Raw genomic sequence first — 18,727 nt, 5'->3', positions numbered from 1 at the left:
GTCCATGTTCCACACCTTGATATCATTGGCTTCCGGAGGCAGAGGTGCATCAGGTAGCTGCTACTTGTTGCGTTGTGCACGATGAGGACAATTCAACAAAACCTTCTTCATTGCTGGTCTCAGTGTATTTACTCCTGCGGACTGATGTCTACCTCGTTTTAATGCATCAACCGTACATGTAATATGCACTAATTTGGGATAAAATTCATTAATCGATTTTCCCTGTTTCAACGTGTATTCATCTGCATCTGTGCACGTCAATATGACCATCTCTTCTTTTATGCCATTCGGCCATAGAACCTAAGTCCCTCATTAATGAACCTAGCAAGTGTTGAACTATTTGTTGGCTCCAGAGTTTTACAATGAATTAAATAGGGTTTAGATGCAGCCTCAGATTTCACCTTTCCCACAGTTACCATTAGCTATGGAACGGCCTGTACATCCGTCGCCTCATCAGCAGAAATTCATATAGAGTATTTGCCAATGTCAACCCTGATTTTTCTATGTCAACATAGCAAGAATCCAGGTAATTCTTCCTGACAGTGGACTCGTCGGGAATGTTGCGGATGGAGTATTTAAGCAACAAATGTTTAAATTCTGGTACCTGAAGCTTGTTCGAGGCTATGTTCCCTGCAACCAACGCAAAACACTGTTCTTTGTAAAATTCACTGTTAGATGATGTAGGCTGTTCCTGCAACTGTGGAAGTAGAACCTGTTTCTTTGAAGAAATCCGTTGTTTATTCCTAAATGTAGATTCCTTCGTAAATTTTGATTAATTTGAGATTTTATCGAACATTCTATACGTCTATCACAGGTCTGGCAGAGGACTAATTCACTATCACTGGTTAAAGCACTGTCGACAGAAATCCATGCTTTCAGCTTTGATGACACTGAAGATGTAGCTGGTGCCATGGTTAATTTAAACACAACTGGCTGTTACACATTGTGAAGCGTTTGAGAACGAGAAAGGAAAGTGTTTAAAATAAGTCATTGTTGTCCGCATCGAACTTCCGCCGTCTAGCTTTGAGTATAACTGCGTTGGTGACAGTATGAGAAACACAGCAATAAAACTTTTTTTTCCTTTTTTGCTATGCAACGAAAATGTTTGGGACTTAAGAAAATGTATAATAATTCCGCAATAATATTAAAATATGTAAAATTATGCTCTATTGTAACTACACATAAAAGAACAGAATATGTAATTATATAAAATTCGGGCTCTAGTCAGTCTGCATCCTTATTTTTCTTGGCTACGTATTTATTTCTAAACATAGTCACCCTTGCGACGAACACAGTTCTCTCAACGAGAGCCCAATTTGTTGATACTGTCACTGTAGAAGGATTGACTTTGTTATTGGAACCACAGCCTCATCTCGGGGGTGTTCTTTAAATTTTGGAAACAGATGAAAATCGTGCGGGGCCAAGTCGTGATTGTGTGGAGAACGATCGACGAGGGTGAACCCAAAGCGTCAGATTGTTGCAGCTGTCGTAGCGCTCGTGTGTGGTCTGGCATTTTCGTACTGAAGGAGAGGGTGCTTTATCTGTGGACGAACGCTTCGAATTCGAAACTCGATTACAGCACGCTGTTTCTCACGCACCGACGTAGTTACTTTACACACCGCCATGTTACACACTACAATTCGGAGCCCTCTAGCAGCAGGGGGCTACAAATATATAGACATGAAGAATAAAAATTTTTTAGGTTAATAACATTTGTTTTATTTAAAAAGCTTTCAGAGTTTCTACATAAAAAATTCGGAGGCATTAATTTTCAGCACGTCCTCGTATTTGTTGTCTTGCAGTCCTCAGTTGTGTGTAATATTATGTTGATAATTAGTGCTTCAGATCCGTCTAATTATAACTCAATAAAACAATTTTTTCTTACCATACGTGATTCGCCTTTATTATTTGAAAGGCATTTTCAGTGGTCTGAAGTACAGACGGAAAAAACACAATAAAATACAATTTTTGCATCATCACCTACTCATACCGAAACACCCACACACACGCATAGAACACTAACATCACAAAGACACGTTCAACAATTGGTAATAAAATTCAGCCCCATCCAAAACATTAACATAAAATACACAAACGTTAATTTCCTAGTGCTGTGAAAACGAAACTTCTTATGGCGGAAAGGGAAGAAGAACAGAGATAAAATGTGCGCATGTAGACCAGCATCTACGAAATTTGTAAGTAGAAATTTATACTATCACCACATAAGATAAGCAGAAAGTGTCAGAACCGTTTGTAACCTCAATACATAATTCCAAAGAGGAAAGCAAAATAGTTTAAACACAAGTATGTATGTATTCCAGGCCACTGAAGATGCCTTGCAATAAATAAAGATGAAACACGTATGACAAGAGAAATTTCTTTCATTCAGTTGTGACTGTACTGATCTGAAGTAATAATTATCATTATAGTAGTTTGCTGTTTTCGTCTGCATGGCTACACTAAAAACTCTTTATGTAAGTATTATATTAACCTCCCTCGCCATTTTACTTGTCTTTGGTTCTGAACTGCCCACTGTGATCCTGAAATATTTTGTGGACGCTGTTTTGAACAAAATAACCAAGTTTTACTGTTTTTCAGTGTTTTTTAACCATCATCAACGGGTTCATCTTAATTACTGTAGAAGGTAACCTGTACTGAGAAACAAGTACTAAACTCCTGGCCACAGTCGTCAGTTACATTGACTTTTTTTTAAATTTTTGAACATTATATTGACATTAGATTGTTTTTTGGCTGTCTGCTTCGCAAGTGCACACTATCTCCATTTTGCCATCAGTATCTAATAGGCCCAGTAGTTTTAATTTAGCACACTTTATGTGGTGAGATTTAAACTCAAAAAAATATTACAATTTCATTATTTGAATTTAATGTGCACATTTTGTGTTATATTTTATAACTTTACCTTCCATGAAACGTCTTTCAAAATGTTGTCTACATGTTCTCAGACGTCCATTCATGTCTTAGGTTGCCCGATCGTTTGCGAGAGTGTTCCTGAAGTATTATTTACGTTCCATTTGTAATTTTTGCGTCTAATAACGGAGGTGTTCATATTTTGATAGAACGTTTAGTGAACGTGACGGAAGCAACCAACAAATCGCCTAATTGTCATGTTTTTAGGACAGGTTTCAGTGATATGTTGTGTAATTACAGCATTGTGCATTAAACAGTGTTATAGTTCAAATCATACTATATTTCAGCTCATTGTTCGTTCTGTTGCAGAATGATACTGAAGGAGATTTCGATGTTGGATGCGGGAGTATATGCAAAATAGAACAGGTAATGTATCGTAAGTAATTAGTTTCATTGCTTTCCAGAACACAGGAAACTTAAAGAAACTAACAGTAGATTATGCTTAACATATCACTCGTCTGTTATATTTACTAAACTAACAGTAGGCTATGCTTAACATATCATGCGTCTGTTATATTTTCTTAGCATACCTGCATTGTTTCTATGTTTTTCGTTTTTTCTCCTTGTTCGTCTTTTTTTCCCCTTTTGGGTTTAACGTAAACTATTACTTCCCTTTCTTGTTTCGTAAAAAGAAGGTAAGGAAGATACAGAGCACTAGCTACAAATTTGGAAAGTTATGTGGAGGAATGACACAGTTGAAGAGCCCAGCTCAGTATTCAAGTGAAATGTTCAAGGAAATTACTGGCAGAGATGATCAGATCGGTATTTCAACCAAGGTCCTCAGAAACGATCCAGCATTTCTCCTCTGTGATATTTGTCTCGTATCATCGTTTAACCACAAGCTGGTTCAGTACTACATATCGCTGCTTGTTAGTGTCTGCCCTAACGTCATCTGCGGTGGTAAAATTTACGAAGAGCAGTATGCTCTGTCCCTCACTTAACAGTGTTTTGAAGGGTACAACATTAGTGTAAGCTCTGGGTAGCAGCTTTTGGTTCTTATGAGTGTATACGCTACCCACTTTCATCCTCAAATTGTGCTGACCCGGATAGCAAGCGTAACTTGAGAGTAAGTATTACACTTGTAACAGTAACATTTCGGCACATGCTGTGAAATTTTCAGCTTTACTCCTCCGTCGTCGAATAAATGAGCATGCAATTAAGTGCTCACTGGGTATCGAAACTCGAAAGCATTTTTTAGCGAGAACTTTAATTTAGCTCTCATCATGACACAGCACAACGTGCTTCACTTTTATGTCCTAGAGGATCAAGCAGCTGAGGCAACTTGGACTGCGTCATTGCATACAAAAATTTCAAATGCAAGTCACCTCAGAATGCTGTAACAAATTCAAGAAATAAATGAACACCGTACTTGATTTTTCCTTAGTATAGCATGTCGTTTCAGACAAACAGCTATGGAGCCGCAGGCACGAGGGAACAACACTAGGTAAGTTATATTTCACCATAGGAAGCTGTGCGTAAATTTAAGAAGTTCCTTTAATCGAGAAGGCTTCACAAAACCATAAATGGAGGAGATCCAACTCCCCATCCCTACGCCACAGCAGGCAAAAACAGGATTCCGCAAACACCGTCTCCTCTCTGGCGAAAATAGAGATAATATTCGACCTTTCTACGTGCTCACACACTACGTACTACTGAATCGTAACAAAAAGACAACAGTCACTGCTTCCTGATAGGGAAGTATGGGAAGAAGTCCAGTTCGAGTATTTTCGTTTAGAGTAAGCTATTAACGAAATGAAATTTACGAATCAGGAAGCAGTATCACTTCTGGATACTCGTAATTGTGTAAAACTTAAGCATCTACATCTATATCCACGTGTATACTCTGCAAATCACACTTAAGTGCCTGGAACTTTCACAATAATTCCCTATTGTTACAATCTAGAACATCGCGTGGTAAAAAGGAACATCTATATCTTTCCGTGCTAGCTCTAATTTCCCTTGTTTTATTATGATGTTCGTTTCTCCCTGTGTAGATCAGCGTGAACAAAATATTTTCGCATTCTGAGGAGAGAGTTGGTGACTGATATTCTGTGTGAAGATTCCGCCGGAGCGAAAAACGACTTTGTTTTAATGATATGCACCCCAAATCCCGTATCATGTCCGGGTTCCGCTTAATAGGTCAGAAGTCCACTGCACACAGGAAGCGGCTACACGGGTAGCGGGGGCTGTGGGGAAGGGACTAGGCGGTTTTTTAGGTTAGAGGGATCTAAGGAAACAACAGGAAGGGCGTCAGGTAAAACACAGTAATCTAGTTGTAGAAACGATCGGTATTGAAGTTGTAAATTGTCGTAGCTGTGAACCTTAGTCGCTGCACTATGCTCGCTGACCGAAACAGCGGTAACATTACAGATATAGGAGATGCACATAAATAACACTTCGATATCGATTTTCCCGGAAACGGAAAAGCCGATAGCTAAGTTCTCACTACAGGTCTTTCTACAACATGTCTAAGACCCATCAAAATCCGTGATTAACAGGTCTCATGGTCCCCTTGTAAGATTTTCCTGCGAAACTGAATTGAGCTATCTTCATAGAAAATACGTTCTTCCCTAAGCGAATGGGTATGATAAAGACCGGTGCATTATATCCCCAGTGTTTCAGTCGTACCATCAAAGAACGGAGGAATTTGATTTCCACAGATCAATTTCTGCCTTCGCACATGCATCTGAAACTAAAGTAGTAACCGATACAATGACAAGGGAATTTTGAAAATCGACCAATTGGTGGTGGTGGTAGTGGTGGTGGTGGTGGTGGTCGTCGTCATCGTCGTCGTCGTCGTCGTCGTGTCGTGGTCGTGGTGGGCTTCTGGTCTGGGAAAGAGTCAAACTGTTGCAACTTCACATCTTCATTGGTTGTCTGTGGAATATTGTTAACGCTCACACGTACAGAGATAGGTAGGCTTACCACAGCCACATACATATATGACTTATCTGTAGTGCAGTTGATCCAGACTTTCTATGCAGAGAAGTTACTTCCCATTCGAGTCAAGTCGTTCTGGCGAATGAATTTCCTACAGACGACGATATTCACCGCGTGGACTAGCCAGCGTAGTCTCATCGTCGGGAATCCACAATAGCCTCTATTACCGAAACTTGACCTTAATCTAGCTCCGGAAAGAGCAAAGAATGCAACCATTAAAATAACTGACCACCTCCTTTGTGAAGGAAAGTGCTCTCAAACAATGAAACTTTTCGAAAGAAATCGATATCATTGCTGCTTGACAGCTCCTCTTAGGTCATACATTAGTTTATGGATAGATAATATCTTTGTTTGGTCGGATTACATTTCTTAGATCTTATCGCAGATTAAAATAAATATCCATTAATCTAAATAACCAACTGAAGCCATGTTTTTGGGCAGAAAATGTATCTCTTGTAGCCTTCTGATACGTTCCCTATTGCAGCGAGGCGTCGCAAATACGATCCACGGAACATGCAAATAAATAACTGCCCCTCACACACGGCATGGCAGATGACTTTCACAGAAAGAAACCTCTTTCCAACCAGTGCGTTAGAGATACGAAAATCAGCTGAGGCGAGTGGGATGGCTATTTTGCATAAGCAAAGCACTCAAACACAGATTGTCGAAGCTGGGAAGTGTTGCTCGGCTGTACAGAGCCTTGTACAGTCTTCTTGCGAAACGTATACCAAAAGTCAAAATATTCTTCACTGGAAATTGATCGCTCCATGACTCTCAGACAGATTGTTCTCGTTGTCTAATTTGAAACAAGGGCGATGACACGGAGCCCGCACTTGTCCAGTACAAGTAGTTGTGGTAATTGGGTGAAGTGACTCGGCAAGGGGAACTAACGAAGCACCCTTCAACAGAAGGGAGCTAAACTCGTAGGCGCAGACTTCGTGCTTTCTTTTTAAGCTTCTGACCCGTGCATTTCCTTTGTCTTAATCAAGTGTGCGAAGAAATTCTTAATACACGAATGAGGTACCTTACTGAATTTGCTGTACATAATGCACGCCATCCTCTCAGTTTTCGCTTTGGCCGACAGTGAGCTGTGAAACGCCGTTTTTCGCGTTTTTCATAGTCGAGAGTTCTACTTGTCTCAGTTCTGCAGCTATTCACAGCACCTGATCCGTAATCACTATAATTACTCCCGTACAAACTGCGTTAAACGGCAACCCGCCTTCAAACATCATATGTGAATTAGTGAGGTTGAGTAGAGATAACTCGCACGTAGTGCTGCCGTTTACATGAAAGTAACTCATTGCTAATGTTTGATAGAACGGTTTCCAGCTGAATCAAAGCATCAACAAATGTCCTGTGAACTTCCTCCATATTCTTTGAGTATAATATCAGCGATATTTGACTAGCTGTGACGTCGTTCAGTTACTGGGGACCGTCTTTCGAAATGATACGAAGTTGGAAAAGCCCAAGAATCTTGTAGACACCACTTTATCCCGGGTGTTCCAGGAGTGTCCGCCTCTGTAGCCCTGTGGCAGTATCTGCAGAACACAAAGCGAACGTGAAGTAAAATGCAGCGGCGGTCGATACATAGCTTTAGTGCAAGAAGATATTCCACGATAGCTAAATAAAATATACAGATATGAAACAATTCAAATCTTCTGGAACAGATGCGCCGCTGGAATTGCTATAACAAACAAAGAAGGCATTGACGTGACGCAACTTAAATTGCCTGACAATGGCCGAGGCATATTTTGTGTAATGACAGGAATACGCACTGTTAATGTGTACACGCCACCTGTAAATCAAAACATACCGTCTAAACTGACTGGAACAGAAATTTGGCTACTATGTTTTTCGGATCACAGCACTTACCACTGTAAAATAAATCTAAATCGCCAGAATATTTATAGCGGTCGAGTCTTCTGGAAATTCAGCACATCGGTCTCAAAAACAAGCGGAAACACTTCGAAAAAACTGAAACACTCAGCATACTAGTATCGCCTTCTGACGACTTTATTATAGCAGGAGATTTCAACTGTGTTTTGTTGACGGAAGATCAGCCCCGAACTGCAAGCGTAGCGAAAAATTTGGCAACCTCATTTACAATAAAGGTTTAGTGATACCTAGGAGGTATGTCACGACGGTTATCTCTGTGAGGTACAGCGTCACGGGTAACAATGCAGAAGGCAGATGGAAAGCTACGCAAATATAACACAATAGTGGATAAAATACGCGAAACCAAAAATCAGAAGATCGTTAATGCATTCGGCTCGAACTATATGCGAATGCGAAAACAGTTAAACAGAATTTCTGTTCCACGGCCTGAAAGACTTATACAAGAAAAATGACATTACTAAATATTCAAAAGATATTATGAAAAAAAGGCGAAACTAGTCAGACTTATAGGGAAGGAAATGTTTGGATACCAGGTGAGTGCTAGAGAATATTCCATGATACAAGCCCAAACTTCTACTACTTACCATGTCGTCCAAGAAAGGCGTAAAGCGAAGAGAAAATTGATATCCGAAATAAAAATATCTGATGGAAGAAGTGTCACGACCCAGTGATAAATACTGAAGAAAATGGCAGAAGATCTGTCAAAATTATATGTAGAATAACTGACAGACGAGAACGAAGCCAAAAGGATGATAAACTTCCTTTAAGGAAGGTGTCAGAGAAGATGAAAATGCATCCTTGGAGCAAATCACCGAGCAAGAGGTGTTCGACGTCATGAAAAGGAGCTCCAAGAATAAGACATTTGGCCCTGACGACCTACACTTAGAATTTTGTGTGTAATATTGGGATATACTGAAAAATCTATATACAGCAATGAGTAATCAGATGCTACATACGAGTCACGTTCCTGTTGAAATTCGAGAAGGGCTTATAGCCACGATTCCTAAAGAGGCTGAAAAGGAAAACATCGAAAAATATAGACCATTAACTCCACTTAATTCTGATTTTAAGATATTTGCGGGAAGAATGAAACCCTTGTCAAAAGAACTTTTCGCCAAATATCGGACCTGTGTTGGGAACAAACGTTCTATCATTCATGCGCTATCATTCAGAGTTGCGGTAGCAGTTTTGCATGCTGCTAACGTTAAATCGGCAATTCTGTCGCTTTATTTTCACAAAATATTTGATCGTATAAACCATAATTACCTAAGTAAAGACTCTGAAAAATGGGTTTATTTGAAGAATTATGCAATGTCATTCTCGCGGTAATACATGACGTCTCGTCAAGAATTCAGATAAACGGAATCATAAGCAAACTGACCAAGATAAACCTTTCGGTCAGACAGGGCTTGGCCATTGTTCTTGTTATTGATCGCTTGTGCTTTAGAGCCGTTACTTGCAACTATTCACCGAGAAACTATTTAGCTGCCACATCAAGGAGAAAAATTAACAGTGTGTGCTTACGCTGAGGATGTCAGCGTATTAGCAATACACAACGAAGTTATAGCAAATATCCGGGAACTATTTGGCAGCTTCTGCAAAGGCTCTGTTGCAGCATTAAAACATACGAAAATCTAGAATTATGAATATAGGGCCTGACGCAAATTGCATTATAACTGATTGGATAGAAGCCTCTGAGACTATGAAGATACTAGGCCCGCATTTCACTGAACATCCACAGCGCGCTAGCGCAGTCAACTGGAGAATATGGCTGTGAGCTATACGCGGGAGACTGCAAAGGTATTCCCTCAGAGAATTTGATACAATGTAAAAAATACTGTGGCGCTGCCGAAAATATGGCATCTAGCACAAATATTTCCAATTCCAGTGCGAATATGGTACGCAGAATGAACATATCTGTTAGGTGGTTTGTGCAGAACTGGGAAACAGAGTGTTACAACTTGTAAATATCAGAGCAGACTGTACGGCCATCTTCCTATGCAACATGCTTCATCATCTTCAACACTTTCAAAGAAGATTTACAAGCTAAATCATACAAGATAAAGCCATCAAGTAGAGAACCGCATCAATCCCAATCTAAGACACCTACGCACATTCTTCATGGAGTATAGTTATGTAGAAAAATCAGTTGAAAAAAATATCCAACAAATAGGAAGATATACAATGCGCTATGCTAACAGTACACGAGAAAATTTGAAACTGAAAATAACTGTAGGGACTGGAAAAAGATATGGGCCAACCACCACAACCCACCGGTCAATTCAAAAGCACGATCGGTGTGGCACAGGATTATCCACCAAAAGATTCCCACAAACGGCAAGCTATATAAAATAGGACTTAGCCCCTCGCGAATATGTACTCGTTGTAACGTAGAGGATACGACAAGTCATCGCTTAATATGCTGTGAGAAGTATGACATTTGGCGGTGGACGAAATAAAAAGGTAAGCTTAACGCGTACTTCGCTATCCACGTACTACGGTTCTATTCCTGGAAAAGTTCTTTTATTCAAGAACGGAAAACAATGCATTTATCTGGCTCATAGCCAGTTATACCAACTTCTAAATTAGCAAGAAACCCGTATTCATTCTCGAAGATTACCGGTATTACCTGATAGTGGAGCACAACAAACTGCTGCAATGCTCGAAATACAAACATAATTTTGCCAATTTTTTGAGTGCTGTACTGCTATACTCATCCATGTTATTGAACAGAGTTTTGGTTCTTCCAGAAGGGGAGCTTTCTATCTTCTAGAACAAATTCTTGTTTGATTTAGAGCAGTCTCGTTCGTATGGAACGATGATCCTGGTTTGTTTCAGGAGAAATGCCTTTTTTGTTCTAGATAAAGCAGAAGGATTCACTTTAGAACAGAATTTGTTTATTCGTTCTCAAAGTGGAGAACTGTTAGTTTACAAGAAAAGCGTGGTAGTCTTAGAGAGGAGGTTTTGGTTATTCTAAAATAGGAACCTTGTTTATGGTTAGAATAGGTGTCTTGTTCACGTAGAAAAGAAGCAATGATCTGAAAAAGGAGACTCGTCTGGTTTGGGCAAAGAAGAGAAGTCTAGTTTATTTTAGAATAGAAGCGGTCCTTGTTTTGGAAGAGAAGCAGTTTTTCTTTTTTTAGAAGAGGAAGCTTATTTGCCTCTAGAAGAGGATTTTGGTTTGTTGCAAAAGAAAAAAAATTTCCCTTCTTCAGAAGAGGTGTATTATTCTCTTGAAGGAGTAGTACTGTTTGTTTCGGAAGAGGTATCATGTTTGAACCTTGAGAAGGAGCTTTTCTGTTTGGTTCGGCGAGGAACAGTGGTTGTTTATTTCGTTGAAGACGAGTATTATACTTTATGCCTTAAGAAATCGTAGAATATAGCGTGGAAGCTAGGCATGGAGGGCATTTTTGGAAAGAGATGGGCTAGAAGGGAAGATGGGAAAAAATTTTTTTAATGTGGTCAGCGGTGGTCATCGTGTCTGACTGACATGCGGAGAACTCGGGTTCGATAGCTGATACTGCCAGGGATTTTTACTTGGTGGGAGGGCGTGTACTCAGCTGTTGATGCCAATTGAGGAGCTACTTGAATGTGAAAATGGCGGCTCCAAGGCCAGCAAAGTCGACACCGGCCGGAGGACCATACGGTGTCCGAATGACTCCATTGGCAGAGGATGACATGGCGGTCGATCGGTCCCGGCCTGCCCATCTGGTTCAGAACGCGGAGGTTTGCTTTGATTTAGCTTCGTCTGAGTAGTAGTTTCTCAAGGGGCTCAAAAATGGCTCTGAGCACTATGGGACTTAGAACTACTTAAACCTAACTAACCTAAGGACATCACACACATCCATGCCCGAGGTAGGATTCGAACCTGCGACCGTAGCAGCAGCGCAGTTCCGGACTGAAGCGCCTAGAACCTCTCGGTCACCACGGCCGGAAAGGAGTCAAATCCCCATCCGTTAGCTGCACATAGCTCCTTTGGATCCACTGAAGTATTTGAAGCAGTGTTGTCATGGCACCTACAAAAGAGCCTTATTTGTCCAACCGAGCTATAGCTCCGTCTCTAATGGCCTCGGCGTTGTTCAAAAAATGTTCAAATGTGCGTGAACTTAACTGCTAAGGTCATCAATCCCTAAGCTTACACACTACTCAACCTAAATTATCCTAAGGACAAACACACACACCCATGCCCGAGGGAGGACTCGAACCTCCGGACCTCGGCGTCGAAGTAAGTACAACATAATGTTCAAATGTGTGTGAATTTCTAAGGGACCAAACTGCTGAGATCATTGGTCCCTAGACTTACACACTACTTAAACTAACTGATGCTAAGAACAACAAACACACCCATGCCCGAGGGAGGACTCGAACTTCCGGCGGGAGGCTACGCGCTATTCATGACGCCTCCAACCACGCGGCCACACCGCGCGGCTGAGTACGACATAGTACCGGTAATTCTCCACAAAATACGAAAACCCTCACGACGATGCATCACTGTTCACTATAGTTTTCCCAGTATAACAGTCACTCACGATTCGGCCAAAAGTATCTTTCCTGCCGTGTCATGCCAAGCGCTGAGACGATAGTGCGCAAGTAATCACTTTTCCTGATTATAAATGTCAAGTTAATTTTAGAATTTCAGTTAATCTACCCTCATGCATAGAGGCATCGGTCCACTATGAACCGTCAACAAGGACCTGGGGGACAAACGGGAAAATAAAAGTTTGCAACGCTCGTCAGATAATGAGATGAACATTGGCCGACAGATTTATTATTGTTTTAGTTGAGTTTGTGTGTGAAAGCCTCCTTTTCATTGAATAAGGATCATTCCTAAATCCACGTCTTCGACTGGAAATCCTCTACTATCGCATACCTCTTCCTTACATTATTTTATTTCTTACCGATGCAAGCTACCATGTTAAGCAGTGCGTCAAGAAGCTCTTTGCCAGGCCGTGCAGACCCACGGGATGTCTACCGGCCATTCTCTACCTTGCTGTGACATTCTAATGCGTTATGTAGGGGCATGTGGTCAGCATTCCGCTCTCCTGACCGTTTTGCAGACTTTATAGACCTCTGTGCCGCTACTATTCGGTCAAGTATCTCGTTAGTTCGCGTCACGAGGCTGAGTACACCCCACACCAGTCCTCCCGCAAAGGAAGAATCCGTCTCAGTATCGGGAATCGCACCCGGGTCTTCAGAATAGTAACTATCTACGCTGACCACTGAGCTACGAAAGTGAACCAGCACCGTATCAGCTTGCAATTTTGCTTCACAGAGTCAAATTTTGTGTGGTACAGGAGAAACAACAACTAATTTGGCGTGCCCATATGATACTTCGCATGACACACTATATGACCAATAGTATCTAGACACCCCCAAAAGCATACGTTTTTCATATTAGGTGCATTGTGCTGCCACCTACTGCCAGGTACTCCATACCAGCGACCTCAGTAGTCATTAGACATCGTGAGAGAGCAGAATGAGGCGCTCCGCGAAACTCACGGACTTCGAAGGTGGTGACGTGATTGGGTCTCACTTCTGTCATGCGTCTGTACGCGAGATTTCCATGCTCCTAAACATCCCTAGGTCCACTGTTTCCGTTGTGATAGTGAAGTGGTAACCTAAAGGAATACATTCAGCACAAAAGCGTACAGGCCGACCTGGCGGCCGAGGTGGTCTCGCGGTTCTATGCGCGCAGTCCGGAACCGTGCGACTGCTACGGTCGCAGGTTCGAATCCTGCCTCGGGCATGGATGTTTGTGATGTCCTTAGGTTAGTTAGGTTTAAGTAGTTCTAAGTTCTAGGGGACTAATGACCACAGCAGTTGAGTCCCATAGTGCTCAGAGCCATTTGAACCATTTTTTCGTAAAGGCCGACCTCGTCTGTTGACTGACAGAGGCTGCCGACAGTTCAAGAGAGTCTTAATGTGTAATAGGCAGACGTCTATCCAGACCATCACACAGGAATTCCAAACTGCATCAGGATCCACTGCAAGTACTATGACAGTTAGGCGGGAGGTGACAAAACTTGGATTTCATGGTCGAGCGGCTGCTTATAAGCCACACATCACGACGGTAAATGCCAAAAGATGCATCGTTTGGTCTAAGGAGCGTAAACATTGGACGATTGAACAGTAAAAAAACGTTGTGTGGAGTGACGAATCACGGTACACAATGTGGCGATCCGATGACAGGGTATGGGTATGGCGAATTGCCGGTGAACGTCATCTGCCAGCGTGTGTAGTGCCACAATAAAATTCGGAGGCGGTGGTGTTATGGTGTGGTCGTGTTTTTCATGGAGGGGGCTTGCACCGGCTGTAGTTTTGCGTGGCACTATCACAGCACAGCACATTGATGCTTTAAGCATCTTCTTGCTTCCCATTGTTGAAGAGCAATTCGGGGATGGCGATTGCATCTTTCAACACGATCGAGCACCTTTTCATAACGCACGGTCTGTGGCGGAGTGGTTCATGACAATAACATCCCTGTAATGGACTATCCTGCACAGAGTCCTGATCTGAACCCTATAGATCGCCTTAGAGATGTTTTGGAACGCCGACTTCGCGCCTGGCCTCACCGAACGACATCGGTACCTCTCCTCAGTGCAGCACTCCGTGAAGAATGGGCTGCCATTCCCCAAGAAACCTTCTAGCACCTTATTGAAAGTATGCTTGCGAGAGTGGAAGCTGTCATCAAGAGTGGGCCAGCACCATATTGAATTCCAGCATTACCGATGGAGGGCGCCACGAACTTGTTAAGTAATTTTCAGCCAGGTGTCCGGATACTTTTGATCACACAGTGTATATGGGTCCACCACTTCACGCCATAGGCGAAACAGCAGTCCAAATGAAGGGTAGGTAGAGGTGCTCTGCATCAAAAAGGGCGACGTCTATTTCATATGTTGGTAAATTTATGGGCAGTGTATTACGGGAGGCAAAATTAATTCCTCCCTTTGATTATCATGCAAAGAATAAAACAATAACTCATAAATTTAGACAACATTATGTATGGAGCGCAGCGATCTGGTGCTAACTATGAATGATATGCCAGTATTCTAGATTAGGTGGATGAAAAAATACCTCAGTGCAGAAACAGATTACAAAAGGAAAAAAAGAACACTTTCATCTGGGCAGTGCAGCTGGCCACAAAGAGTAAACCTGAGGAATTACGAACAGAGGAATTTGGAATACGAATTGTTGGCACATCCACCTCATTCATCAGATTTGGCATCCTCTGACGTCCCCTGTAGCGGGAAAACGTTTTGAGTCCACTGGAAAAGTTATGGCAGCCACCGCTGGGTATTATGCAAACCATCCAGAATTGCACTTCAGGGATGGAGTCAATCCACTGGAATTTAATTTGCCAGCTCTCTTGACCCAGATGTCGGCAAGACTTTAAATTCACTATTCGTATGTGAAGTCTCAACATATAAATATCTTACGCATCATTTGCAATGTTCTGTATGAACCAGGTTACTTTAATAAATTAAATTAACATAACTCTGAATTGCATGGTTTTGGGGAAAAATATCCCTATGTAGATCTTCCAGCGTTTTCTTACAACCTCTTAGAGTTAAATGTACCGTCTTTGTAATAAAACTGATGTCCAAAACTTGATGTTAGGTTGTTAGTAATGTAATAGGGACATGGAACTTCACTGGAAGCGGAACACTACGATTAATATTTTGGGTGCGGGTACATGATAGCAGCGGAATATACACTACTGCAAAAAAATAGTACACCTGGAAAGACGACGTCGATTTTGATCCGATGACGGCAAATGCCACTTATGGGATAGTAGATGTACTGATCATGGTTACCCTTTAACAGGGAATGCTCAGCCCCAAAAGACTCATTGTGGTGTAAGCGTCTGAGGCAGACAGTTAACCATGTCACAGAGACGCACTCGTGCTTCCTAAAGCCAATTGTGGCCTTCCGAGTGGCGGGATGGTCCTTTCGCAGAACTGCCGCACAAGATGGACGTGCTGCTTCAGTTGTGCAACGATGCTGCTATTGAACATCCTCACACCCGTAGATGAGGTTCTGGACATCCACGCAGCACAGACGTCCGCAAAGATCGTCGTATTCTAAGGGCAGCATTGGCAGATTGTACAGCTACCACAGGACAGATAAGAGGGCTTGTCAGCCTATACGAGTCAACACGAATTGTTGCAAACCGGCTATTAGCAGTGAGACTGCGGGCACAGATGAGTGTAGCTCCTCCTTCATTCACGCCACAGCGTCGACGTTCGCGGCTCGAGTGGTGCCGTCAGAGGATCACTTGGAAGATGGAATGACACGTCGTGGTCTTCAGCGACGAAAACAGATTCTTCCTGCATGCAAGTGATGGCCGTTTGCGTGTACGACGTAGACCTAGTGAGGACTATCTCGTAGAATGCATTCGTCCAAGACGCATTGGCCACATCCCAGGCTCTTGGTCTGGAGTGCGATAAGCTACAACTCTCGTTCACCTTTGGTGTTTCTGGAGGGGACGCTAACCAGCGCTCGGTAAGTGAAGAATGTTGTTGGACCCGTTATTTTGCCGTTCTTGCAGCAGAAAGATGATGCGTTGTTCCAACAGGATAATGCTCGCCCTCACACTGTCCGTGAAACTCAACTGCTCTGCAAGACGTGCAGCAACTTCCTTGGCAAGCACAATCTCTGGACTCGTTTCCAATTGAGCACATGTGGGACACGATGGGACGAGAAGTGACTCGTGCGACTCATCAACCAACAAGTCTTACAAACCTACATGAACAAGTCGAGCAGGCGCGGGATAACGTCTCACAGGACAGTACTCACCATCTGTACTATCGACTGGATGCCAGAGTCAGTTCCTCCATTGCCACACGTGGAAATTACTCCATGTACTAATATGGGCGTTTCAGCATGGGTCGACACCTGGTACGTCAGAACCGCTCGTGCTATTGATCTGTAAATTTAATTATTTTATGTACTCCATATGCAAAGCTGAAACGATAAATCTTGAGTGTATTGGAAACCTCTAAAATACTATACTATTTTTTTTCGGCAGTGTAGTATGAAACACATTTACTGTTATTAAAGCTCACAGTCACGGCGAAGTGCCGAATTTTGTGAAGATTTAGCAAATCTGAAGTCCTGTTAATTTCATTCTATATTTCTAAGATCGTCTGACAGTCGCTCATAGGTAGAAATACTTCCGTCCGATTAACGGCACTTAGGTTTTTTGTGGTTTATCTAAATCGATAAAATCGAAGGCCGAAATGCCTATAAAAAGGCTAAGGCCGATTCCTTTCAAATTGTTGTCCAGTTCGAGCTTGTCTTTACTTTTAATTACAGTTATGTTCCTTCAAAAATGGCTCTGAGCACTATGGGACTCAACTTCTGAGGTCATTAGTCCCCTAGAACTTAGAACTAGTTAAACCTAACTAACCTAAGGACATCACACACATCCATGCCCGAGGCAGGATTCGAACCTGCGACCGTAGCGGTCTCGCGGTTCCAGACTGCAGCGCCTAGAACAGCACGGCCACAGCGGCCGGCTATCTTCCTTCATTGGGGGCTAGGTGTGATAAACACCATCACAACTTCATCACAGTGAAACAGGTGACCGGACAAGAATCCTTTCAGGGGTCAGGAAAGAAAGAAAACGCTAAGATAAAATAAGTACTCTAAGCTAGATGGCTGAATACCTGTAGAAAATCAGTTGAGCTCTGAGCCGAAAGTAGCCGAGGATTTCCGTAGAGTAGCACTATACGTGCTTCAAGCGTTCAGCGTCTCTTGCCATGGAAATTTGGAAATTTGTGGTAAGTTCCCGTGGGACTAAACTGCTAAGGTCATCGGTCCCTAGGCTTACACACTACTTAATCTAACTTAAACTAACTTACGCCAAGGACAACACACACACCCATGCCCGAGGGAGGACTCGAACCTCCGACGGGGTAGCCGCGCGAAACGTGGCTACCCCGCCTCTTGTCATGAATAGCTCTTTGCTGTCTGCAACATCAAAATATCTCCCGGAAGTGACTGCTTGAATTCCAAAATCGTAAGGCAACCGTTGGCCGTGTGATGATGTATTTACTTCACGAAGGCGTCACTAATGAGGAACTGCCGCGCGCTGCGCTTTTCCTATAGAACACTTCCAAGACCTTCAGAGAACTTCCTGCAACCTCAGTGACGTCGCATTCGTACACCCTACAGAGATAACGCTGAAATCTGATTGGTTCTACATTGTGTATGTTTGGAAAGTTAACCACACGTCTATGAGGCGGGACGAACAACCAAAGCAGCCCTTTTCCGTCGCTAAAGCGGCGATACTTTAGGGTTGGAATGTGCAAATTGTCACATACAATAGCAACGTACTCCATCTCTCAAATATGCGCGTTTGTCTCCTAGTATACTATAATCTGCCAGCAGTCGCAAACACCGTCTGGAGGACCGAAGTGTGGCAGATTTCTTCACGTATTAACAGTTTAATCATTTTATCTAACTATGGTATTCAAACCACCTATCGTGTTGTCTCTGTACGCCTCAGTTCTGTTCATTTCCGACTGCCTTATTTATGTTCTCTTCTAACGGACTGCTGGTCTCACTGGCGGTCAGTGTGTTGCCAAAATGTCGGCGGAACTTGGATGTCGAGTGTAATTAGCCGCAACGAGAAATGTACGATGGATAGAGGCAGCAGCTACACTATACAAATACTCAGTGTCCATCCAGGAAGACTAATGCAGTGGCTCACAGCGCTGGCATCGAAGCTCCATTGGACAGACAATGACCAATGACGATCAGTTGTAAGAATGTGTTAAGAGCGTAATTTACTGCGGAGCTCTATCAGCAGACAGATGGCCAGACACTGCAGTCAGTTGAGACTGGACTTTGTGTGCCGTGTTATGCGACGGCTTATCTCTCTGTGTCCCTCAGCTTAAAGAGGACAACAGCTCGCAGACGGCACAAGCGGACGATTTCGATTCCTTGCCAGTTACATGTA

The 18,727-nt window shown here is 42.6% G+C and overlaps 1 protein-coding gene across 1 annotated transcript in view; it reads left to right on the top strand.

The window, feature by feature from the left end:
- The window catches only part of LOC126248295 (proto-oncogene tyrosine-protein kinase ROS), a 587,002-nt gene that overhangs the window by 163,836 nt on the left and 404,439 nt on the right, over window positions 1-18,727 (top strand). Inside the window, exon 2 of the mRNA XM_049949160.1 lies at window positions 3,238-3,294. Coding sequence (XP_049805117.1) covers window positions 3,238-3,294 — 57 coding nt within the window. The remainder of the gene's footprint in view (window positions 1-3,237; window positions 3,295-18,727) is intronic.

This window comes from Schistocerca nitens, chromosome 3 (genome assembly GCF_023898315.1).
Source record: "Schistocerca nitens isolate TAMUIC-IGC-003100 chromosome 3, iqSchNite1.1, whole genome shotgun sequence".
In the NCBI taxonomy this organism is placed as follows: Eukaryota; Metazoa; Arthropoda; class Insecta; order Orthoptera; family Acrididae; genus Schistocerca; species Schistocerca nitens.
The sequence above is the reverse complement of the archived record's forward strand: the minus strand, read 5'-3'. Positions and strand labels throughout refer to the sequence as shown.